The 25,861-nt window shown below is 38.5% G+C and overlaps 3 protein-coding genes across 3 annotated transcripts; 2 read left to right on the top strand and 1 right to left on the bottom strand.

Moving 5' to 3' along the window:
• The first annotated feature begins 7,046 nt into the window (after positions 1–7,046).
• Positions 7,047–7,544, top strand: LOC116181274 (protease inhibitors-like). Its single transcript, XM_031501582.1, has 3 exons — positions 7,047–7,199; positions 7,250–7,340; positions 7,393–7,544. The coding sequence occupies exons 1-3, from the start codon at positions 7,139–7,141 to the stop codon at positions 7,508–7,510; spliced, it is 270 nt and encodes an 89-aa protein (XP_031357442.1). The 5' UTR covers positions 7,047–7,138; the 3' UTR covers positions 7,511–7,544.
• Positions 7,500–9,049, bottom strand: LOC116181273 (D-aspartate oxidase-like). Its single transcript, XM_031501580.1, has 6 exons — positions 8,613–9,049; positions 8,364–8,567; positions 8,100–8,319; positions 7,993–8,051; positions 7,825–7,942; positions 7,500–7,781 (listed from the first exon to the last, which is right to left on the bottom strand). Exons 1-6 carry the CDS (start codon positions 8,801–8,803, stop codon positions 7,566–7,568), a joined length of 1,008 nt encoding a protein of 335 aa, XP_031357440.1. The 5' UTR covers positions 8,804–9,049; the 3' UTR covers positions 7,500–7,565.
• A 5,790-nt stretch (positions 9,050–14,839) lies between these two features.
• On the top strand, positions 14,840–25,231 carry LOC116180671. Its single transcript, XM_031500777.1, has 4 exons — positions 14,840–14,975; positions 24,663–24,821; positions 24,866–25,018; positions 25,067–25,231. The coding sequence occupies exons 1-4, from the start codon at positions 14,973–14,975 to the stop codon at positions 25,229–25,231; spliced, it is 480 nt and encodes a 159-aa protein (XP_031356637.1). The 5' UTR covers positions 14,840–14,972.
• Positions 25,232–25,861: the final 630 nt, after the last annotated feature.

Raw genomic sequence — 25,861 nt, 5'->3', positions numbered from 1 at the left:
CCACAGCGAATCAACGAGAAATCACGCCTATCGGTTTTGTATTTGTATTGCAGTTTGCTTTATTTTTATTGTACAGAGTGTTTGTAAAGTTATAAGTAGTTTTCTGTTAGCACCTAGCGGTGATTCATTTTGACCTTGTGTTGGTTTCACATACGATTATAAACAAAAGTTTGAGTACTTCCTACTAATGCGAAATATAGTATATTTTTCGTATGAATTTGGTCTAACCATTTACCTTACAGGATCGTTTTGCCTCAACCCCCATTTACTAAAATGTGTTCTTCTACAGTAAAGGCGAACTGAAAATAAGAACCGTTCACTCTGAATAAAATATATTTGAGGTTTTATTTAATCCTTGAGGCCAGAAGAGGGTCATTTACCGGAAATCAGCCGCGGCATATTAATATAATTTACACAAGAACTTAATCAACTAGAAGAAGTAGGAGAAAAAGGAAAATGTTTAACAATCAACTATAAACAGTTCACACAGAATATTCATAAATATAGAAGTGGTGTTGACAAAACAACCTTCGAAACAATACGTAAATACGTCTATTTCGTACCGAAATTGATTTTTAACAAAAGTTTGTAGAATGAGTGCGCAAACTTACTTACGAGTGATACTGGGAGAGAGGGTATAAATACAAGTCAATTCGTGCTCAAAAGAAGTGTGTTTTCACTGGTTTCTCGGGCGGGGAACCTATGCTAGTCTATTTCGCGCAACCAAATAGTGCGTAGCCGAGCGAATCGTCTTCCTGGAGATATTCAGAAGACCGAAAATTACATCTAAAACCCGGTACTATTTCCATAGAGCCCGTATCAGCTCCCGGACGAGTTTCCAGAAAAATTTTGAGCACGAAGAGAGCGAGAATATTTCGTGCACGGTCCGTGCAAGGTCTACTTATTCATTTTGACCTTGTGTTGGTTTCACACACGACTATAAACGAACGTTTGAGTAGTTCCTACCAATGCGAAGTATGATTTTGCATAGGAATGTGGTCTAACCATTTATCCTACAGGATAGTTTCGCCTCACCCCCCCCCCCCCATTTACTAAAATGTGTTCTTTGACATTGAAGGCGATATGAAAATAAGAACCGTTAACCTTGAATAAAAATATTTGAAGCCAGAAGAGGGTTATTGGCCGACGAGCGTCCGCGGAATATTAATATATTTTACGCAACAAGAACTTAATCAACTAGAAGAAGTAGGAGAAAAAGGAAAATTTGTAACAATCAACTATAAACAGTCCACACTGGGAGTATTCATAGATATAGGAGGGGTGTTTGAGAAAACAACCTTCGAAACAATTGAGATGACTTTTCCGCCACCACGCACGGCGTAACTAAAGTCATCGGAAGCTGGACTACTGAATCTCAGAGCCTTGTACATCAGCGCTGGTGACGAAATACTACGGTACACACTTGTAGAGTGGTGAGAGGACGCCCACACGGTGGGGTGCTAGCACCACTTCTGTGGAACTCAACTGTAAACAGTCTCCTCTGTCACCTCGATGACAGTGGATACTATACGCTGGGGTCTGCGGATGACATATCCATACTATACGTCGTTTAGTATAAGAACACTGAAAAACATACTTCTTTTTCTTCACATGGGCTAGATAGAGAAAGATAATAGATAATTTGTGTACAACCCACAGACGACCAGTTTTTTGCAGTGGGCAGTTACTTGCGATGATTGACGTGACTGTTTTTATACTAGAAGAACAATAATAATCGGCAAAATTTGAGACTACCCTATGCAGACTGATGCAATCCGCTCTTAGAGTAACCGAAGAATGGTGTAGGGAATACTTCCTGTCCATCAACCCGACAAAAACGGAGCTAGTTTTCTTCACAAGAAAAGGTAAAGTAGAGGGCCTTCGAACTTCCCCGCTATTCAAAGAACGCATCCACTTCTTAGAGTTTCACTTGGAAAAAAAGAGATTTGGAGCAAATTTCCCCTTCCAGCGTCCTCAGGTACAGCTCACGCGTGGGCGCCTGAGTGGCGTTGAGGGGTTGGACGACTCTAGTCAACTCTAGTACAAAGGGCGCGAGTTTGAGGCCTAGGTACGCGTGGACCCTTTCCTCCCTACTATCGTGATCAAAATCCAGAATATCTCAGAGTGTACAAGCAGAGGAGGTAGTAGTTTCATAATACCCTGGCAACAAAGGCATTCTGCCTGTCTGAGATGAACAGAAGTCGCAGAGCTGTCTTCATATTCTCCTGATACCAAAACTGATTTGTATCAAAAGCAAAAGCAGAAATAATTATGTCTTATGTGGTGCAGAGACTAAATCCTCTTAAAAAGTGTGGCGAGAGGTACCTAACCTCTTTTTTTTAAATACCAAAACTTTTAATCAGGTGCATTATTGGTAGTCCCAGTTAAAGTAGCGGAGAGTGGAACAAGGGGTATTTTTATATTCTCCAGGTACCAACAAACCTGGTTTGTGTCATTAGAAGTCCAAGTTATGTAGAGGGTGTCCCATTAATAATGGTCACAGGCCATATCTATGGAACCGTTAATTGCACAGGTTCGGGGAAAAAATTTTGTTAACAAAAGGGGCCAAGAGAAATCGCTGGAAATTATTTTCAAGTTTGTAACTTCGCCGCTAGAGGGCGTACGATTCATGGTTAAGTAGACAAATGACTTTTTTCCTAAAATATACCCAACAAACATGCATAAAAAATACATGAATAGTAATCTTGTATCAATTTTGCATCATTTTGATGTAGCGCAAATTGCTCTAGCTCATAAAATATGAGGAGTGGGGGAAGAGGAATATCTCTTTAAGGAATTGATTGTAACTTCGGATTAGGTTAACAGATTTTCACATAATAGGTCTTGTTGGAAAGAGCTCTCTTCGTGGAATCAGATTTTACATGAAGATAGTCTATTTAGTAAACGTGATGAGTGGTAGAGGGCGCGATGTGACATTAACATAAACTTTGCAAGTTTTTTTAAAAATTTCAAATGGAACGATATAATTATTATATTATATTATCAAATAAGATGAAAAAGTGACAATCAGTCTTATTCTCGTGGCATTTGTTATTTTAGCAAATTTGCTACGTTTAACGAATTTGTTAAGTCGCGTTTAACAAATTGTTAAGTAGTTTTGTTCGTTTGCAATTCTGGTGGCACTTTCACAGAAGCGAGTTAACAAGTAAGGGCGTGGCTACGGTTTTGCTACGCCATACCGCATGAATGTAGCCGTTTCTTGTCCGTATTCCGAAAATACGCACAAATAGTTCGAAAAACATTTTCTTTTTGAAAGAACTCCAAGAAATTGCAGCAGCTCTGAATAAATTAACTAACTGCTGTTCTCCACGACATAGTAGCTGCGATTTGGAGCCGAAATAGTTGAATTCGCCTAAAATATTTTTATATTTTTTAGTTATCGTTACTATTATTCTTCACGCTTACCTACTCTTATCTCGTTTGATATATTTTATGAGTTTATTTTAGTTTATTAACTTGTTCTTTTCTGGACTTTCATTTTTTAATTCAAGATAAAACAACTCGCCTGCAATATCAGGAATATCTACATTTCTGCAGGAAAAAAGCGGCTGTTTGAGGCAAATATTAAGAAAGATGTTCCTTTCCTTCCAAAAATGATTTGTAGGAAGCACTCGCCTTGGCCCTCAATAATCTCGATGGTACATAGAGATTGGTGCTTACCTTCGTCCCTATCCATGACTCATGACTCATGAGCATTTGAATCAGCAGTAATATCCTAAAATTTAATCAGCCATTTTTAAGCACACGGGATATTCGGCATGGATATTTCCCAGAATAAATACCTATTCACAGCGGTTTTAGTATTCGCGAAGCAATTTGCACCAAAACTGGACATCGCGGAAGAGAAGTGCATTCGAAATTAGCACATTAGGAGACATTTTCGATTCTCGTATCTAAGCAACCGCAAGTTTGTGGTCGTCTAATAGGCAAAATCCCTGGTAAAATCAGAAGCGATACAATTTTAACACATTTTTAACCGCGGCAAAATTTTGACGTTTGCGAATTAATTGTTGAAGTATAGACATGTAACCAAATCAATTCTAATTCTTTTACTACATGCAGGAAATAATATGTAAAATATCGTGATCTGTAGCCGTTGCAAGGCCCCGCTCCCTGCGTTAATCCGTACAAGAGTGAGTTATTTCACGTTAACAAAGTGCCAACGCCAATTCAGAAATGGCGTAAGAATCGTAGCAATTTTGCTAGGCATCTTGTTACGCTAACCAAACAAAACGGCTACCAGAATACCAATTTTTGTTAGACGTAGCAAATTTGCTCAGTTAACAAACAAAACGCTTAACAAGTGGCACGAGAATAAACCTGAATATCAGTGAAAACCGCATTTTGATATCTGTTTTCTAAGCAGAGATATGGGGAAAATACGAACATTCACAAATTTTAATTGCAATATTTATATTCATCCAAATTGGATTTGAAACAAATGAACACATAGCAACCGATAATTATGTCAAAGTGAATGAGGCGATGGCAGTTCAAAATTAACACTCAATCTAAGTTTTTTAATTTTGAGCAACAAAAAAATGATTCAAACTTTAAATCAGAGAAATATGAATTAAGTAAATAATAAAAGAAATAATAATTATAATTAACGAAATGTTCAATGTCTGCCATTATTTTCGACACAAAGACGAGTCTCTGCTGTGTAGCGAGAACAGTTGCTTTAACTTCAGCCATGACTATGAAATACATTTCTAATTCTCGTCACCATATCGTTTCTTGTAGTTGGCCTTGTTAGAAAGACTGTGCGTCTTTTATCCCTTCAAACAAATTTAAGTCTAAGCAAGTTAAGTCGAGTGACCTAGCTGGTCATGAAAAAATACTTCCTTTTTCTATCCATTTGCCAGGATAACTCAAATTCAAACACTCTCGCCTCGACTCCCGCTTACCAAGAAATGTGCCGGGCATCCATCGTGGTGATAATTCGCACGAATACGTTTAATGAAAGGACTGAACTTTCTTTTGTTCTGTTTTCTTTTGTTTCAAAGCCAACTTGAATGAGCATCAATATTGCAATTCAAATTTGTGAATGTATTCGTATTTTCGCCAGATCTATGGTTAGAAAACAGATATCAAAATCCGGTTTTCACTGATATTCTCACTATTTCACCTTATTTGATAATATCATATAATAATAATATCATTCCATTTGAAATTACCAAAAAAACCTGCAAAGTGTATGTTAATGTCACATCGCGCCCTCTCATCACATTTACTAAAAAGACTCTATTTAATAAAATCTGATTCCGCGAAGAGAGGTCCTTCCAACAAGACCTATTTTGTGAAAATCTGTTAACCTGTTACAATCAATTCTTTAAAGAGATGTTCCCCTTCCCCCACTCCTCATATTTTATGAGCTAGAGCAATTTGTGCTCCATCAAAATGATGCAAAATTGATACAAGATTACTATGCATGTATTTTTTATGCATGTTTGTTGGGTACATTTTAGGAAAAAAGTCATTTTTCTACCTAACCATGAATCATACGCCCTCTAGCGGCAAAGTTAGAAACTTGAAAATAATTTCCAGCGATTTCTCTTGGCCCCTTTTGTTACCAAATTTTTTTTCCCGAAGCTGTGCAATTAACGGTTCCATAGATATAACCTGTGACCATTATTAATCGGACACCCTGTACGTAGAGAGATGTCTGTAACCAAGATCTCCCCCCTCCCCCAATGGCGCTGATCCCTCTTTTTTTCGGCTTCTTATACTCACCATGCTACTTAGGGCTCGTATTAGATCTACGGTTTTTTCCCTCTTTTGTGTGAATTTCATGTCAATTCTTGTCTTTCTTTTGGTCTTTGGCGCCTGTTTTTATGAATGTAGGTAAATGAATATTAATCAATTAATTACTGCCGAACAGTTTTTCGGTGTACCGTCCAGTCTTCCTGGCTGTAAGTATCCCTTCATACTGGTTAAGCATTAAACAAAAATTTATTTATTCACCAAAAACAACAACTACAACTACATGTCTTCGTTATCTTTAGGAAATCTGTTTAAATATTAATAATGTTTTTTTGTGTATTTAGATAATAAGTTAACAACATGTGATAAGATATTCTATAGAGCTGATTATACTTTGTTTATCAACAGATAAAGCACTACGGAGTTTTCACGGACAGTTTTTACTTGGGCCATTAGTTAATCTACGTTACACAAGGTTCGTACGGTGAGTACTGGTGTTTGGAAACGGCTTGGAGGAGATTGAACAAAAAAAATGTTCATGGTTTCTTAGCTCAAATGCCGTATGAGAGGGTGCCATAGGGAGGGTAGGTGGAAAAAACTGGCGCATTGTGACAACAGAGCGGAATCCATACCAGGACATTGCAAGTTTTTTTTTACTGTTAGAATTTTGCCTTCAATGTATCCACGGCTAGCTCAACTTTACTAAAATATCGAAAACAGGAAGATCGACGAACAAGTTTATCTCTTGGGACGTTCGACAACCAGCTGGAACGACGCACGTTGTTTTTGAAAAACATATGACGTTCCTAGAATCTTGAAGTTCGTGATCTGATTTTTTCTGTTACACAATTTGAAATGTTTCGTGGATTTTCTTTTGCTTTTCTTGTTTATTTATTTATTTATTATGAAAGGGTTTTTGTCCCGACGAAGGTTCCCCTGACAATTCCTGGTTGTGTGCGTAACGCATTTTATATTCTCGTCTTGTTTTACGCACAAAATCTCTTCTCGGCCGCTGCTGCTAAGTACTGCGGGCGTTATTACGAAAAAATGATTGTTTTTGAAAAATTTTTCCTTTGCGTCTAAATAATAATGTCCCTTTTGTTAGTAAAAGATCGCGACATGGACAACCTGTTACAAAAAACTACCGAAACATTTTGCAGGACTCTCTGTATGGCTGCCCACTTACATATTCTCTTCCATTGATTGCATGATGCTATGTAAACATACTTAATGATGGGGTCAGATGCTTTATTCGACATGACTTGTTTACCGCTCCATTTTGTTTTATCTCTGAGCCCAATCGGGAAGGTCAAATGTACAAATCCTTAATTAGAAACCAAATATCTCTACAAAAGTGATAATGATAATGGTGGATATAAATGTCAAAGGCGCCGAGTTCGTCTAGAAACACACCATGAAGCTTGCAATTTTGTTGGTTATTTGCACTGTCGTCGTCTGCACCTCGGCGAACTTTGGTAAGCCTAAACCCGGTCTTAAACTCGCAATATAGTACGATTGTTTTCAGTTTGCAAGGTTGGCGTTCCCTACAAGCAGAACGAGTGCAACGACTGCGTTTGCGATACGTCCGGAACGCTGGGTTGCACCGACAAGCATTGGTAAGTGAACCTTCTTAACTAAGAACACAATCGACTATGCGCAAATCTTCAGCTCTGGAACACCAACCACTTTGGTACATTGTTCCGTTGGAGAGACCCACTTGAAGAACTGCAACACTTGCTGGTGCGTGAAGGATTACGGAACAGTTTGCACTAATAAAAAATGCTAAATCTGTATTCCAATAAATTGTTTTTAGGTCTATAGGTTAGTGAGATGATTCCGAATCACATTTTGCTTTTGAGGTTGATTTTGAGCGCCTCCTTGACCAGCTGTAGCGTTGACAAAGCACATCCGTAAGATAACGTTACTCCCGAACCTCCGTGTCCGTAGTTGTGAATGACAGGTAGTCTCCTTCCGGCAATTTCCTTAATTTCCGTCTCCAATCTCACGCGCGTTCTTCCCGGACGTAAACCCGCCATGTGAGCGATTACTTTGGTGTTCTAGAGGTTTATATAAGTCGGTGGTATCAGTCAAACTACCTACTTTAAGTGAAGGTACCAGTTTGGTACAGTTGCGAAGAATCTTTTCCGAATCAGAACTGCGTACATCCTGTCCATAGTCTCCAATCTGCGCAGTACCGCCCAGAACTGTACTCTCCTCACTGCAAGATTACGTATAATCCCAGTCGTAGTCTCCGGTATCAATACTCACTTAACGATGACGTAACTACCACCCGCTAGCACAGTGGAGAATTGCCATGGAGCTTCCACCTAAAAACTTAGGATACATTAACCTGCAGCAGAAGGACTGGTGGATACCTTAATAACTTGGCCTCTTATGGGTGACATTTGGTCATCCCCCACCAAAGAAGATGCATCCATTCCACTGCAATTTACAATCGCATCATATTCACCTAGCTGGTTTAAGCTATCCACTCTCCTCACCACAATTTTGCCACCCTCCTGAACGAATCTGCGCTGCAAGAACGGTAGGTACTTTGTCATTTGGCAAGTAAACGTGACGTAGTTGACACCTGCCCTAAAGGAACTAATGAAAGAGCCAAGAACCCTCCAGTCACTCACTGGAATTCCACTTGTAAAGCCTTGTTCACCTCCTCCACCTGGACCTTAGCCATCGGGCATTCGCCGAAGACGACGCTCGCATTCTTCGACTGCGTTCCATCGTTCAACAGCAACTTGACTGGTTGCAGGGCAATCCCCGCCTCGCCCGCATGTCCAGCCTTCCACAATTGCAACACCCACTCATAGGTTCTCCTCCCCCACGCTCTGATGGTGTTCGGCTAAGTCAAAACTAAGACAATTTGCACTTACAAAATTTTGTCCAGATCAGGGTCCTGGATGAGAAAAAGTGTCCACAGGCCGGCGGAAACGTCACCGGTGGTGTTGGGCGACAGTCGGTCGGCGTAGACGGTAATATTCGCCGTGGAGCTGAGGCGATCTTGAAGAACGGCCGCCGTAGTCAGCCCTATCACTCCGCCTCCTAGGATCGCGATGTTGTACATTACAAACTCTGGGCGATATTAAACAAAGCAAAACGCGGTGTCGTGAACTTAGCACGGAAAGTTACCCGTAGATCTGATTCGCAGTGGCGTAATTTAGTTATGTGGCAAATAAGTCAAGCGAGAAAGGTTGACCGATAGCGTTCTCCGAGTGGCGTAAGAAACGTAAGGAGATATTGTATAAGGCAAACATTACTACCATGGCATATTCCGCACGAGGGGCTAGATGCCTATTCGAGGGGTTAAATTTTGATAACAGCAACCCTTCTTTCAGGATAACCCCTTACGAACTGATTCCATTAATCGCTCAAGAGTGGCTGACGCATTGCACAATCCAAATGGCATAACGGTGAATTGCCATAATCCCGATCCAAGGGTAAAAAAGTCGTTTTTCCTTATTTTTTGGAGATAGCAACTATTAATCTAACTTTGTGAATATTCTTGATCCGGCAATAGTATCTAAAATGTCGTGAATTTTCGGTAACGGATAGCTGTCTTTCTTAGTGACGTTGTTGATATGACAAAAACCCACACAAAATCTGGGTATCCGCTTTCTTCTTCACAAGGGTGACCGGGAAATCTCAAGTACAATCATCTCCGCCTCCGTCCTCTTAGCCAACGACAGGATTCTAGGTGGTTGTCGGATAGGTTGGCTGTATTTATTTCGTATCTATATTACATCGCCCTTTGGCCTTTTCATATAAATAAATTATATGATACCGAAGTAACAAGTCCCGGGCACCAGCCTTCTTCTTCTTCGCTGGCTCTTCACATGTTTCTGCCGTCAGGGCAGTCAACTTTTCAGGACTATTCTTCAAAGGCAACTGCTTTGAATTGAACTTTTATAAACGTACGTAGATATTTACTATATCAATATTGGAATAAATAAGCAGCAGAGGTTCCGACACTGTCAATGGAATGGAATTTTCCAATCAATCAATGTTTACATTCGATTCTTATTCATAAATGTAAATGGTTCTATAGGCCGATTCCTTTAAGAATATTAAAATGACTTTAAACAAAGTGTCCTATGCAAATTCCTAAAAATAACCGACCACTATAACTTTAGACAAATCCTAAAATTTAAACATTATCATTACTCACTTGGGTAATATTCTCCACTGGTAACAATTGAGTTTATCTTGGAAAATTCCTTGACCAGCGAACCTTTTTAAACGAATAGTAAACGTGCATTTCGGTAACGTGCTCGGAACCGGAACGGAACAAAGCCCTTAGAATTGAATAGATCATGGCAACCGCGCTCGCTTTCCGTAATACGTTTCTTGTAATCGCTTGTTATCGCCAGATATACTTTTGTTCATGTTCACTATGAAGCGATGTTTCTATGTTTAACAAAATACAAATTTAAAACTAAATTTTTGAAACGACAAAGCGGCCAACTGTTTATTTATTTATTTATTTATTTATTATCCCTCTCTTGTTCTGGGCCCTCAACAATAGTGCCATTAAGGACCCTTAATGAGACCAAAAAGCCTTAACGGGCCCTAAAAGGTTTTTAAGACCATTCAAATGTATTTAAATGTCTCAAAGACTCCCCGAACAGTCGCATAGAAGCTTATAGAACCGCTGAAAATGTTCACACTTTTTAAGACTTCTACGATCTCTGTTAGGCTTGGGGAGCCTATAATAATTTTATAGAGCCCATAAAAAAGCAAGAGCCATTTAAATCCCTTACAGTGAACATAGGCTCCTCGATCCAGCACTTTAATCTGAACTTAGGTGTTTTATTGTTGTTATATTACGTTCAGAAGGGTTAGGGGCATCTGGAAATAATTGCATTGTGTTCTTTTTTTTACAAATTTATCTCAACTCCGGTCTTGCGATAAGGATTTCGTAATCTCTCCGTAAAAGCTAATTAATTTGAAGATAAGCAGGTGTTCGCCGAAGTAAACACATGTGTTAGTTTATCGACGCGACCGGCGTTCCCTCTTTCTAAGTGGCTAGAAGAAAGAATAGAAAGGAAGGATTTTTAGATGGGCGTAGTAGACGAAATACGGGACTAGGGTTAGTTCTTTTTTTGTGAAAGACAGTCAGTCTTGGTGGTTGTAAAGTTCTTGCAGAAAAAAGTTTAGATGGTATTCCAAGGAAGTTTATAAGCTCACGCTTTGTGTAACGTATACGGAGAAGTAGTTCGAGTGTCGTATCTATTACATAAATGGGATCTTTTAGGTTTTTCCTAGTATCCGATAAAGTGAAGTTATCCGCCATTAAAAATCACTTTATTTCATACTGTCCGGTAGATGTTCGATTACACTATCATTTTGAGTCCGGTAGGTGAGTTATTACAGCATCAGAGCCGGTAAGTGTCGCTAAGCAACACTTACCGGACTGTTATTTGTATACATCAAATTTGACATCTTCACACAATTAATTAAAAACCCCAACATAAATTTGGCTGTAATTCTTTATTTCAAACATTAACATTGATTGTAATGAAACAATTTGTATTGCCCTCAACACTAACGCCTGGGTTATTACTGGATGTCGAGTTAGTAATGTTTGATCCCTTCTGCTGTAGAACTTCAATGAAATTTTCGCCGCCTTGTATCAGTTGTATCATACGGCCAATCTTAACTTTTCCTTCTACCGAGCCTTCGATGTATATTTTTCTGCCGTCGATGAGCTTTTCCATGCCCCATGACGCTTTAACACCGAAACCCAGGCAAAAAAATCTCAATTCAAAAACTTACTGCATCCAAACAGTATGCCAACATGACGTTTTCCTCTACTTGTTTCGCCCCATGTTCGTTTCTCAATTGGCAAACCACTTAGTACTCTTTTTCATACCTTGCGGCCGACTTCTTAGGAACCAACTTTTCGGTTGCTTCATGAGATTTCGACAGGATTGTATCGGGAACAGTGGAACATCCCACAACGTTTATAGCGTCCATTTTTTCAGTGAAAAAAATTCAATGTCAACAAAGTACAAACTATAGCAACGGCCGTTGCCACAGAAACAAGGTAATGCGATTTTTACAATATAATGAAATTTTGTAATCTTTGAAATGAAATAATGATACAAAACAGACTTACAGTATGAAATAAAATACGTTACGATATACGTCCGGTAGTACTTGTAACAGTACTCGTTTAAGACATTCTTGACTCGGCTCCTGACGTCGCCTCGTCCATAATGTCTAACTCGTACTGTTACAAGTAACCTACCGGACTTATAACGTAAATAACTATTTCCATATTATAACAAAGCTTGTTGCTTGTTGAAATCAAGAATCAAGAAAAAGTACAGAATTGAGGATTCCGATCCAGCATCAGTGTTTCTGTCCGCTCGTTAAAAATCGCAGCTATAACCTGATGTTATCATTATTAACTTTTTAAGATAATTAAAGTTCTCTTTTAAGTTTAATTTCTTTCAATCGATCGCATATGCGTGGTACCTGGTTTGTAGGCCCTGAGCGCCTTCCATTCGTGCCCCCCCCCCCCCATTAATTGATTTTTGTTGAATAAATGACCTTAATCAGCTGTGTGTTTAATTGAGCCAAAATTAAGGCCGAGGATACAAGATCTTTAAAAGCCCTTAAAAATATTATCTTCGGTATTGAAGATTCTGCACTAGCCTAGAGTCTTTACGAAGCATTTAACATTTAAGATCCTTTACATCTAAAGGTTTCGTGAGCATTTAAAAGCATTAATTAAGCAGTCACCAACAATTTCAAGGAGTTTCTAAGGGCTTTCAAGACCATCTTAGAGCATTCTAAGCCGCTTTAGAACTTAATTTTTTTTATTACCTTACAAGGCCCTTCTTGAACTGTTACGAACTATAGTGATTTTTGAGGAACGCCAGCGTTTCGAAGGTGTTTGAACCTCTCCTGTATGTTGTATCTTGTATGCTTATGGAACGCTGACCCGAAAGACCAACAGAGCCCTTGAGTTCTTCAGCATAAAATTAAAAAAAAATGACTTTGAAAGTCAGATATCCTGTACCGGGTGACCCAATAAGACTGTTCCTCGGCGATATCTCGAGAACCGTTCGTCATATGACTTAGGGGTAAAAAAAATTGTTGGGTAAATCGGTCATAAAGAATCGCTGGAAAATATTTTCAAGTTCTAAAAATGACAAACAGAGGGCGTAACTGCCATCTTAAATTTTAAAATTTGTTAGAGGGGTTATGGATGTTGGTTGGCAAAAGAGTCGCAGTACTATTTACTACGGATAGAAAGTGACTTTATTTATCACTACTATACAGTATTTATATATATACACGCTAACACTTAACTAACAAAGTAACAACACAAAAGTGAGTCCTTGGGCACGGGTTTCACGATACCGCGACGAAAGAGAGCAGTCCGTCCTACTTATCACGCTAAGGAACGAGAGCGATCTTACGGGAAAATGCACTGCTCGTCGCCGTGGCTGATACAAGGCTGAAGACCCGAGGCTTGGTTGAGAACTTGTCCCACCTAGCAAGCTCGTTGCTCTTCTTGCCGTTGAGAGGCCGGGCCAACGTGTTTCATTCCTCCGGCACCCCTGACTACAGGGATACCGGAGGCGGGCTGCTCAGGGCTTCCTGGCCCTCTTCAGCCAGAGAACGGGATTGTAAGGATGGGTAAAGTTAGGGATTGGAACGGAAGGAACGGAGTTAGGGTGCTGAGGGGGAGAGTACTGCTCCAGCATTCGCCTCGTAGATTTCAACATAATGCTAGCATTATGCGAAGCTACGTATGTCTGAGGAAAACCCCCTGACAAAACCCCAGACAGAGCAGTCGGCAGCGGGATTCGAACCCACAACCTTCCGAATAGCATCGGTGAGCGCATCCACTGCGCCACGTGCCTCGGTGCCGTTGAGAGGAATCTCAACGGCTCTTAAATGGTTTGTGTTGTGATCTTGCGTGAGGGAGTTTCCCTTTGCGGCATCTGTCGGCCGCTCCTGGTGACGCGTGCGGGGGCGTCAGTGGTTAAGGGTTGTACAGGTGCGCGGGCACCTGTGGCTAAAGGTAGTTGGGGTGCATTGGCGTGGGATGGCGTATGCGTATCGGTATGCGCTACGCCTTTAGGAAGTGTGGCCGTAACAAATTGCATTTTCCTTAAATTTCGCATAATAAACTAAAAAAACATTTTTTCACATTTTTAAAGAGAACCAGTTTATCCTAGAGTTTATCTATCATTTTCGTGAAAACAAAAACTCAGTTATTTCAAAAACAAAGATGGTGTGGGGCGTTCAATTGTTTTTGCAATAACCTGCTTTAACTTCTTAACCGTTTAACCGATTTTAACAAATTTGGTATGGTTGAAAAAAGCATTCCTTAGGCAATGAGAATCAACCAAAATAGAGTTAATTTAGTTGAATCCTTCTCCGCCAGGAGGCTAGCTTTGACACTATGACCCAAAATCCTAAAAAAATAAAAAAAATCAAATGGAATGATATGACTTTTTCTGTATGAAAAAGTAGCCAAATAACACCCAAAGAGGCCAGTGAAAACCGTTTTTCAAAATATCGTTCCTAACCTCAAATATTGGGAAAATGAGATTAATTTATTAATTAATAAAAATGCTTAAATTGTATCTTATTTGACATATTTCCGGTATTTGTCGATGGAGCGAAAGAAAAGCACCCTACACTTTTAGGTAGGCCTTGAAAAATTAAACAAATGAAACACGATGCACTATAAAATAATAACAGCCGTAATTTGTAAATTATTCTGCTGTGTTTACATTCAGAAAGATAAACTGGTTCTCTTTAAAAATGTGAAAAAAGAATGTTTAGTTTATTATGCGAAATTTAAGGAAAATGCAAATTTTAAAATTTAAGATGGCAGTTACGCCCTTTGGTGGTCATTTTTAGAACTTGAAAATATTTTCCACCGATTCTTCATAACTGATTTACCCGATATGGCCGAGGAACAGAGTTACTGGGTCACCCGATACATTACAACTGCTTCAGTACAAATAAAGGGCAACTTAAAAAAAATGGACTGTGAAGAAATGAACATTCAAAAAACCGCTAAAGAGTCTGGGTAACTATTACCACGCATACAACAATTAAAATTAACGTCCATAGAGACGCTTTGACGACACTTTCATTCGACCAAGGTTGATTTCCCAACATCAAGTCCAAAACCTAATTAGAGTAAAACAAAAACGGTTTTGATAACCTTGCGAATCTGCGATATCGGACTATCAAATTTGTATTTCATGGTAATTGTAAACATCCTATATCAATCGGTCTGAATCCGCTGTTGCAATAAATTTTGTTCAAATAGACAGAAACCTTCTGATTAAAAATAAGAATGGTTGTTAAGCGGATTTATTTCAATCTTATTCAAAACAGGTAGAGGAAGCTCTAAAGAAATTGCTGTGACCAGCACTGATGCACACTTGCGCATTCGGAATTCTGCCCAAAAGTAAGAGTATGTGTTCCAAATTTGGTTCCATTCGGTTCAGCCCAGAGCGACTGACAGACAGACAAACCGAATGTTTGAGTCCATTTGCATTACAGATTTTTCAAACTCATAAAAGGCCTCAAAGGCACAACAGTTGGAAAATGCTTTACTCTAAAAGAAAAGGTACAATCTCGACTATAAAAGCTCTTCTAGGAAACTGTTAAAGGCTGACTGCTGATCTTACTCTCACACGATTTTAATGGTTCAGAACTTCATCAATGTATGAACTGTCATTAAGCACGCCTCAATTTACTTATACATCAAGCGGAAAGTTTCTAGCAAAAATTATGGAACATTCTTGAAGAGTATAGAAGGAGCACCATACTTCAAGGAAAGAATGCGTCGCATCCGTTTTCATTCTCTATTGTCGGTGACGACCCTTTTATCGACTTGATTTGATGTTGATGAACTAAAGCCTACTGGAAAGAACGGACAAAGAATTCATTTGATGACTCGTGAGGGCATTTAAACGGCTTTAAAAGTCAACACAATCTCTAAAAGGTGATTAAAAGCCTTGAAAAAACCTCCCTCCGGTAATTGTATAACCTTTTTTGCTCCTTCTAAACACCTCGAACAACTCTTCCTCTTTTGCTTCTTTCCTTTTTTTACTCCCCAGACCCCCAACTAAATCAAATTGGCCCTCTCACCATCCTCGCCAGTTCAAAGATAGGAATTAATTTGTTCGTAGCAACAGTATTAATGAAGATTTTCAATTGAACCCACAATGTTCGTCAAACGTAGTCGGCGCGTTTTCTACGTAAATTGTAATACTCGATTATTCGCTTTGAATTAATTCTGTATTCAGACTACACTATACGCGTATGTACAGTTACAAAAACACTAGGCATCTCTTCGCAACGTTTACACTTTCAGAACAATAAACATCTCTCCTCGCTTTCGTGCGTTTAGCTATTTATATAAAATTGATAACGGAACCACCGAAACTGGCGAATCTGGCAGACATATACCTAAACCGCAGATATTAGTTCAGATAAGAACCCCTTTTACTTCAACCACGCCTGTAACGACTTGTTTTTTCCATTAGGAAGCATATTACTTATTGTTTACGGTTCATTAGGTACTTGTTGAAAGGCCCCCGTCACTTTTGAAACGATTTGATAGGTGGCTATATCTATTGATGGAATTTAATTTGCCAGCCCTTGATTTGTGGGTGTCGATTCCCATATCTCTCTCCTTCGTAAGCCGTATCGAGGTACACGTCAATTAAACAAGCAGCTGAAATCGTGAGGTAGAACGCACGAAATTTCAATTGCCATCTTCCGATATATTGATCTCTGGCGATTGAATTACGAAGTAATTAGTGGACGGGATTCACCTGTACTCCTAGTGAGGATATACATTTGCGTTCTTTTTTATCCTCGTAAGTACCACCATTTGCATTTCGTTGATTTAGAGTGTACCCTCTTTAGGGTTCGGCTGTAATTTGTTGTACAGCAATTTCCATTGACAATGCTAATCTACGATTAGCCCTCTTATTTAAGTGGTATGTAAACACCTACCTACCAGGTTACCTTTGGTTTCTTTTAGGGTTTAAGTTCAAGTTCCATACGATCCTGTTGGACTATAATTTTTGTAACCTTGTGTTAGCTCCCCATTGTCTGCTCCTTTGGCTTATATTTTCATCTGCTGATAGCAAGCGGCCATTTTGCTGTGAATACCAGAAGTAGGTCACTGGGTCACGGCGATGGTATTAACATCCAAGATCGCTCTCCTATTGAGACAACTTCCTCCACGTCTTTCTATTATAAAGCGTATCCTTAATAATTTTGTATCTTTTATGTATCTTTTAAATTCATACGTAGAGATTGAAGATTGAAGGAATACTCACTTGCAAGAGTTTTCACTTTCCTAATTGCAGTCTAAACTCTAAAGAAATACTTTCTAAGTGTTTTTAGTATTCGGCTGTCTACAGTCGTGTTAACATTAGCCTATTATTATTATTATCAGTTCTATCAGCTTCTCATCATCCCATAAAGTTTAAACAATTAGGTATAGTGATATTAGCTACTGTAGTGTTAACTAGGCCACGCGGGCCTGTTTTAACGATAGACCGCCCTGTATGGGAATTTCATTTATGGTTAACGTTAAATGTTGGTTGTAATTTGAGACTAAGCACAATCCCTACCATACCAGTTAAATTTGAGGTCAATGTTGATGTGTCAGAATTGTTTAATTATTTGATGCTTGATTTTGTTTAAATAATTGTTTTGTTTATTTTCTTTTGATCATTTTAGATATAAATTACGTGTTAAAGCTCTAGATGGAAATTATTTGCGTAGCATTTTGTAAAAGTTTATCTCATGTCTTTCTCCGGTCCTAGATAAGAAGTCTTCTTATAGCTGCAAAACTAATTAGCTTCAAGATACAGACGTGTGATTACCGTTTGACACAGGTGCAGATTTTCAAATTATCATTTAAAGAAGGTTCTATTCACCATCAAAAATTGTAATTGCAACAAAGTATTTTTCTAAATCGAGTTTTAAGTGAAGTCAAAGGAGTGAAGTTCGAAGTATCATTGTGAAAATCGCCGGTACGACTGGAAATTTTGGATTCTTGACACCTTAAGGTAATTGAAATTTCTTAAATCATTTGTTCTATCGATCGCTTGTTGCGTGGTATGTGTTATTCCAGCCCCAAGTGCCTATTTTTCTTTCCACTTGATTTTTGTATGTCTAATAAATTTGTTTCATCTGTAAATAGTTTGTTTTGTGATTAATTGAGCCCAAATTCCGACCCAGATACGGGTTCTCAAGTTAAATTTTTTAGCAGTACTTAGGACAATGTTAGGTGTTATTAAAGTTTGTTGTTTGGAATTGTGGGAAGTTACTCTTGGCTACTGGGTTCCTTAAATTAATGCATATTTTAGAAATTTTCGATGTAGCGGAGGCGAGAGGGGCCTTACAATAATCACTTTTAAAGGTTTGGTCAGTATCCATTTATTGAGGCAGCTGGTTAGGTTGTTAGGTGGGTGATTTAGTGACCGTTTTCCATTGCACATAGCCGTTTAAAGGGCTTTTTTTGCTGAACGCTTTACTTTGCTTCATCAGCAGTCATCCATAGGACTATTATTCACATAAGTATCTTTTTTTATTCTTCTTTGGCCCATGTGAAATGAATAATTTGTCATTGTTTAAGGGTACAGTAGGTTAGCAATCAAAGTACGTGAATAAATCTGCCTATCAACTGCATATGGTTGAGAATCGCTTGGCCACGCCCACAAATTGCTAAGATTCCCACCATTTAGTTGACACTTCATTGGGACTGTGATTTAAACCGCAACACCGTGAAATTAACCAGACAATTAGAGCGCGAAATAGATTAAATTGACCTAATAATGTCCATGAACCTAGCAGAGCAAGGTCAGCAGAACGCAATCAAACATATTGCATAATTACGTGCTAAGTAAGTGTCCTATAACCGAATTAAATGTTCCTTTTTTTAATTATTACATGTTCTGCCAAGTTCATATAAACTCAGCTCAGCACTACCTCAAAAAACCAAGAAAATGAAAAGTGAACTAACTATAATAATTAGGTGCTACATAATTAGGTGCTAATTAAGTGCCCTATCCCCGAATTAAATGATTCATTTTTTTAAAAATTATTACATGTTCTGCCAGGTTCATATGAACTCAGCAGAACACTACCTTTAAAACCCAAGAAAATGAAAAATGAACTAACTATAATTAGGTGCTAATTAAGTGCCCTATTCCCGAATTATTTTTTTAAAAATTATTACATGTTCTGCCAGGTTCATAATTAAAAAAAGGAGTATTTAATTCGGGAATAGGACACTTAATTAGCACCTAATTATAGTTAGTTCACTTTTCATTTTCTTGGTTTTTTGAGGTAATGTTCTTCTGAGTTCATATGAACTTGGCAGAACATGTAATAATTTAAAAAAAAGGAGCATTTAATTCGGAAATAGGGCACTTAATTAGCTCCTAATTAGCACCTAATTATAGTTAGTTCATTTCATTTTCTTGGTTATTTGAGGTAATGCTCTGCTGAGTTCATATGAACCTGGCAGAACATATGTAATAATTTAAAAAAAAGGAACATTTAATTCGGGAATAGGGCACTTAATTAGCACCTAATTGTTCAGTATGTTTGTGTTCAGCTGACCTTGCTCTGCTAGGTTAATGGACATTACCTCAACGAACAAGTAAATCATTTAAATTGACCACGGTTGACCCCGCGATTTTTAATAATCCCTCGAATTAAACCTGAAATCAAAGATTACCCTAGATTCAAACCACACGAGATAAGAACCCATTTTACTTTACCCAAGGTAAAAACCACTCAAGATTAGGTACGTCACAATTACGTTGAATCTAATTCTAAAATTTTTCTCTTTGACACAAGTATAATAAAATTTATTGAGTGGTCATTAGATAATATCTTTTAATGACCCACATCTGCAATTAATTCACATATCTCTGTATAGCAGCCATTGTTCCAAATTTTGTGGTTATTCAACAATAACACCAACAATTGAAGCTTATGGCCAACTGACCGATGGTTTGCGATTTTATCGGACAGTGATTTTGCGAGTACTATTCTACCATGGTCGTAGCATGGAAATTTTGTATTCTCGTCATTTTCGTACCAGTTCATCTCGGAAACACTTCAGTAATGGCTGATGGGGTTAGTTTTGGCATCGAAATTACTTCTGCATTTTATTTTAGTACGTACAAGATCAATATGAAATACTTACGGAGTGGTGTACCATGAATGAGTACAATCCAGCCTTGGTCGAAGCATCCATTCGGTGTTTTAAGTACAACCGGACCTATACCGCCATAAACTTGACTCTAAGTTTAACGCGAACTATCAACGTTATGACGGTACCAAATCTTAGCCAAAACGAGCCCTTACTAAACACTTTTAGGGACGAGTATATTCCAAAATATTTCTGAGCAACACCTATCGCGAGTTTCCTTTGTCATTTGGTCGCAATTTTTGCGATCTAATGAAGAACAACGAATTTGGTTTGACAAATGTCTTTTCCTGCGGAAATTTTACAACTTGCCCATTTAAGACAGTAACTTAACGACACCCTTTGCCAACATACTACCTTCTACCACCACAGGGATCGTACTTATTGTGTAATTGGGGACCGGACTATAGTAAATTCCCTCCAAATATGGTAAAAGGTCGATTTCAAGTGGATTTGGTAGCTTACGGTGACGATGATTTTATGATGAACGCATCTTGGTTTTTCAAATTGACCTACAAGAATCCTGCGCTGAATTGAGGGCTCCAGTTTACATTAGCACACATGCATTATGCGATGGGCATTTGTTACTGACCTCGTCAGTGGAAATTAATTAAATATTTTCAACCCTGGGCCTATTTAGATTGATCCCGAAAGAAAACTAGATAAGAAACTAAAGAAAAACCAGTGCTAAAACCGATTATTTATTTATGTGCAATCTACACAACGATCCAATCCCAAAAAAACCAAATTATATTTTGAGATTATATTTCAGTTAATAGGAGTCCTTGCAGGTTCTTCAGATATTATTTGAGGATTCTTGGACCCGTGAGTTTGATTACTATGGTTAAATGACGGGACTGATGTCAAAATTCAAGTTTTTTAAGGGCGCACCTAGAAATCTTGACTTAATCGAAGGCTGTTACATTCAACTAGTTACGGTTAATTACACTTATCCAAATAGTCGGAATGAAATCTCCAAATGACAGTTTAGCAATACCTTTGTAAAAACAATTTAAATATTCCTGCAGGAACGGTTGCAAAGCGGATAAATTCAATACGAAGCTTACGTGCGGAGATTGTTAGTCTCTACTTGCTTTCTTAATCTTTAAGCCATAACCTGTTCTATAGTTTTACCGATGAATTTCAAGAGAGAAATAGGTCGGTAAGAGGATGGTCTGGTTGTATCAGCTTGTGGTTTTGGGACATTTGGGATCATAACTACCTACTGTATAGGATTTCCATGGCGTTGAAAGGTACGTGAATTGGGCCCAGCGGTCTACAGTCGTTTAGGGTAATATTGGATGAAGAAGACCGACTTTGTAGTTCAATGATAGAGCATTGGGCTATAAAGCTGGATGTCGGGTGTTCAAACCTGAGTTTAGGTAAGAATTTTTTATCTGTGACAGGGATGGGAATTTCCTTAGAACAGTTTCGAGCGTTCTTCCGGATACCCCGAGTTAGGTTTTCTTGCAGTACGGGATCCTAGGAATTGGCGAAACACTCGCCTCTTTTCTTTAATGAACTCCCTCACAAAGACACACACACACACATACACTCACAGCCTCTTAATGCTTGACTTTTGAAATCGTTGGAAACTCCCAAAGATTTACGAATACTGTAATGTTCTAGAAATCCCTATAGACATCCAGGCGCAATAAAATATTTGCCATCGGCGATAAGAAACGAAAGCGGATGTGACGCATTTTTTCCGGGAAATATGACGTATTTGTTCGAGAACATTCTAGAATATGCGATAGCGTTCGAGAACTTTGGAGAACGATGGGCGTTTTCTATATAAGCAAATGGAAATGTGATTTAGAGAGTTCTAATGGTGTCTCCGAAGTGAAATATTAATTTAAAAAATGGTTGGCGGCAGTGATATGTTGTAAATAGTAGCGTTAGGGTTGTAAATCCTAATGCTCGTCCAAACAAATCATTTATTTTATTTTTAAAAAATATTTTCTTTGGCACAACAATGCATTAAACATTATTAACGATCCTAGAGATCGTTTATAATTTCTTATTGCTGTCTATCTGTCCGTCTGTCTGCCTGTCTGTCTGTTCGTCTGTCTGCCCGTCTGTCTGTCCATGTGCACGATAACTTTGTGTAGAAACGTAGACCAACCGGCCAAAAAGTTACAGCCCAAGAACTGCCCAAACCTCCAAAAAGGGCGCATTACAACTTTTGTATTTGCGCAATCCCAAATTTGTTAAGATATTTAAAGAAAATTTTGTATGTAGGCGCTTCGAATAAAAGTAAAACTAACGTGGCATCAAAAAGTTTGTTTTGCGCATGCGCAGTCGGTTTTTTTTATTTGTTCAGATTTTTATATGAACTTTTGTATGTAGGCACTTCGAATAAAAGTAAAACTAACGCGGAATCAAACAGTTTGTTTTGCGCATGCGCAGTGGGTTTTTTTCGTATTTGTTAAGATATTTAAATGAACTTTTGAATGTAGTCACTTCGAATAAAAGTAAAACCAACGCCGAAACAAAAAGTTTGTTTTGCGCATTACAACTTTTGTATTTGCGCAATCCCAAATTTGTTAAGATATTTAAAGAAAATTTTGTATGTAGGCGCTTCGAATAAAAGTAAAACTAACGTGGAATCAAAAAGTTTGTTTTGCGCATGCGCAGTGGGTTTTTTTCGTATTTGTTAAGATTTTTAAATGAACTTTTGAATGTAGTCACTTCGAATAAAAGTCAAACTAACGTCGAATCAAAAAGTTTGTTTTGCGCATGCGCAGTAGGTTTTTTTATTTGTTAAGATATTTAAATGAACTTTTGTATGAAGGCACTTCGAATAAAAGTCAAACTAACGCCGGATCAAAAAGTTTGTTTTGCGCATGCGCCGTAGGTTTTTATCTTATTTGTTAAGATATTTAAATGAAATTTTGTGTGTAGGCACTTCGAATAAAAGTAAAACTAATGTCGATCTGGTGGGACAGAATCAACCCCTTAAGGTGTATTGTGTAAATGACGTATGTGTGAAGATCTCGAGGATCGTTCGGTATTCAGTTGTATGGGATTTTTGTATTGTATCGTAAAATCCAATTATATTTACGGGTAGTGGTGGGATATCAACTGTTGCGCCGGGTTGAGGTTGAATCGCAAACAGCGCATGCAACTTCTACGTAGCGATGAAATGAGCTTCTTCATGATCAGCAGCTGGCTCTTGAGTCTGAAGTTACTGGAAAACCTGGGGTTAATCGCGACCTATGTCTTCTGTAACGAAAAACATTTGAGAGTCACTGACCAATTGTGCATTAACAAACTCCCACCTTCCAAGGTCGCCGACACGTGGCGAGCAACCAACTGTTTAGGTGCGCCCCTCCTACTTTACTGAATGGTAAGAAAGAGACCATTCTCAGTTCAGCTCATAAATATTCCTGAAACCTGTTAACCTAGGTCTTTAAAGCGTTCAGAAGCTTATGGAGTTGCTTGGAGGTGGTAGGCATCTCTTAGGGACTCACAAAAGCTTCTTAAGGGTTTTTCTTTCAAAAGTTATAGTTCTTTAAAACGGCTCTTACCTTAATTCTGACCTTAATATCAATCTTGGCAAGTAAATTTTTAATTAAATTAACTTAATCAACCAAATAAAAACGCCGGTTAAGAGAGTCGAATCAATTACGTGAATAAATCTGCTGCTCAGTATCATAAGGCCGAAATTCCCTTGACCACGCCAACAAATTGGTACAATTTCCAGAATTTAATTAATCTTCAATTTATTGTCAATTTTAAATTAGTTGCGTGAATTAAACCGCAAAACCGCGAAATTAATCAGATAATTAGAGCGTGTAATTGATCAAAGGGAAAGTCCAAATTCCACACAATTACTTAAAACTCGCAGAAATAATCAAATAAGTCCCGGAATGCAGCCTGGACCACGTGAACGAAACGGCGAATCAATTTAATTGACCTTGACTGGCTCTGAGAATTAAACCCATTTTACTTTAGTTAAGATACAAACCACACGAAGCTAAGATAAGAACCCATTTTACTTTAGCCAGGATAAGAACCACTCGAGCTTAGGCACATAGCGGCGGGCGTCCAAAATACCGATACAAACTGGGTCGCTCATTAGCTATGTCACCGGGAAACTACAATTGCCATGACCTTGCACCCCACAAAAAAGTGGTGGGGTGAGGACCATACCATGCATTTTCATTTTATCGCAGTCCGTCGTGCTGTGTCGGTTCGCATATAAATCAGGTCTTTGTCAAGCGGTTCCAGAAGCGATTTCTACTACTTTTTATGACCAAAGATGTCAAAAGTGTCATTTAAGCAACAATTACGTTGGAGTTTATTTTTGCCATTGTGTACTCGTTTCACTGCCTCATTAATTACTACAAGTATAATGCATTGAGTGGCCATTTGATAAGATCTTTAAATGACCCACATCCGCAATATATTCACATATATTTTTATAGCGCCCATTGTTTAAATTTTGGCGTTATTCAACGGTAACGACAGAAACGAGTTTGAAATTACGCATAACAATTTATATAGACGATTATGTCCAATAATAATAGAGACCGGTGGTTGATGTGCATCAGATAGCAAGTTGGCAAGTGTGCTCTCCTACTATGGTCGTCGCACACAAATTCCTTGTTCTCGTAATTTTCGTAGCAGTTCATCGTGGAAACGTCCAAACCTCTTCAGTACTGCTGGGGTTAGTTTTGGCCTCGAAATTTTATTTTAGTACGTACAAGACCAATATGAAATACTTACGGAGTGGTGTACCATGAATGAGTACAATCCAGCTTTGGCAGAAGCATCCATTCGGTGTTTTAAGTACAACCGGACCTATACCGCCCTGAACTTGACTCTAAGCTTAACGCGAACCATCAACGTTTTGACGGTACAAAATCACAGCCAAAACGAGCCCTTACTAAACACTTTTAGGGAAAAGTATATTCAAAAATACTTCTGAGCAACACCTATCGCGAGTTCCCTCTGTCATTTGGTCGCAACCTGTGCGACATGATGAAGAACAACGAATTCGGTTTTGGGAACATCTTTTCATGCGGAAATTTTACAACTTGCCCATTAAAAACCGTAAGTTATCGCCACCCGCTGACACGATACTACCTTCTACTACCATAGGGATCGTACAGAATGTGTAATTGGGGACCGGACTACACTAAATACCCCCCAAATTTGGTAAAAGGTCGATTTCAAATGGATTTGGTATTTTTCGGTGACGGCGCTTTTATAATGAACGCATCTTGGTTTTTTAAACTGACCTACAAGAATCCTGCGCTGAATTAAAAGATCCACATGCATTATGCGATAGACATCTGTTACCGGTCTTGTTTGTGGAAATTAATTAAACATTTTTACAAAGTTTTGTGTTCACATATGATGCAACCCTAAGCCTATGTAGAATGGTCTCAGAAGAAAACTGGAAAAGAATCGGAAGAAAAACCCGTTAAAGAGAGTTTTTTTCCATCATCAAAGAGCCAAACGTCGAGTTGTTAAGCGAGACGCTTTTGCTTCTTCCCAATTTTCGCTCTTTCGCTCGATAGCTTCATGTCCATGGATTTGAAAGAGAGCGGGCGGCACCCATTGAACCTTATGTGACTTCGGTTCCCAAGACATCTGCAATAAAAGAGGTTTCTAATGAGCGAGGTGGACTTCCACGCCTTTATATCTGTAAGTAAAACGAACCCATTGTCGTATAAATTGAGATTCAAGTGCAGTCAAAGGAGTGACGTTCTAGAAGCTAGTTTTTGCCTTGGTTTGTGCGTTCTATCGGTTAAAAAATGCACCTACATTTTGGATTATTAACAAGTTTTTTCCATGGATCGCTTGTTGCGTGGTATGCGTATTCTGGCCCTTAGTGTATATAATAATTAACCTTATTTGATTGATTATGTCTTTAATCGAGCCTGAGAGTTC

The sequence above is a fragment of the Photinus pyralis genome, unplaced genomic scaffold (genome assembly GCF_008802855.1).
Source record: "Photinus pyralis isolate 1611_PpyrPB1 unplaced genomic scaffold, Ppyr1.3 Ppyr1.4_LG9, whole genome shotgun sequence".
Classification (NCBI taxonomy): domain Eukaryota; kingdom Metazoa; phylum Arthropoda; class Insecta; order Coleoptera; family Lampyridae; genus Photinus; species Photinus pyralis.
Note: the sequence above shows the minus strand (reverse complement) of the source record. Positions and strands in the feature narration are given on the sequence as shown.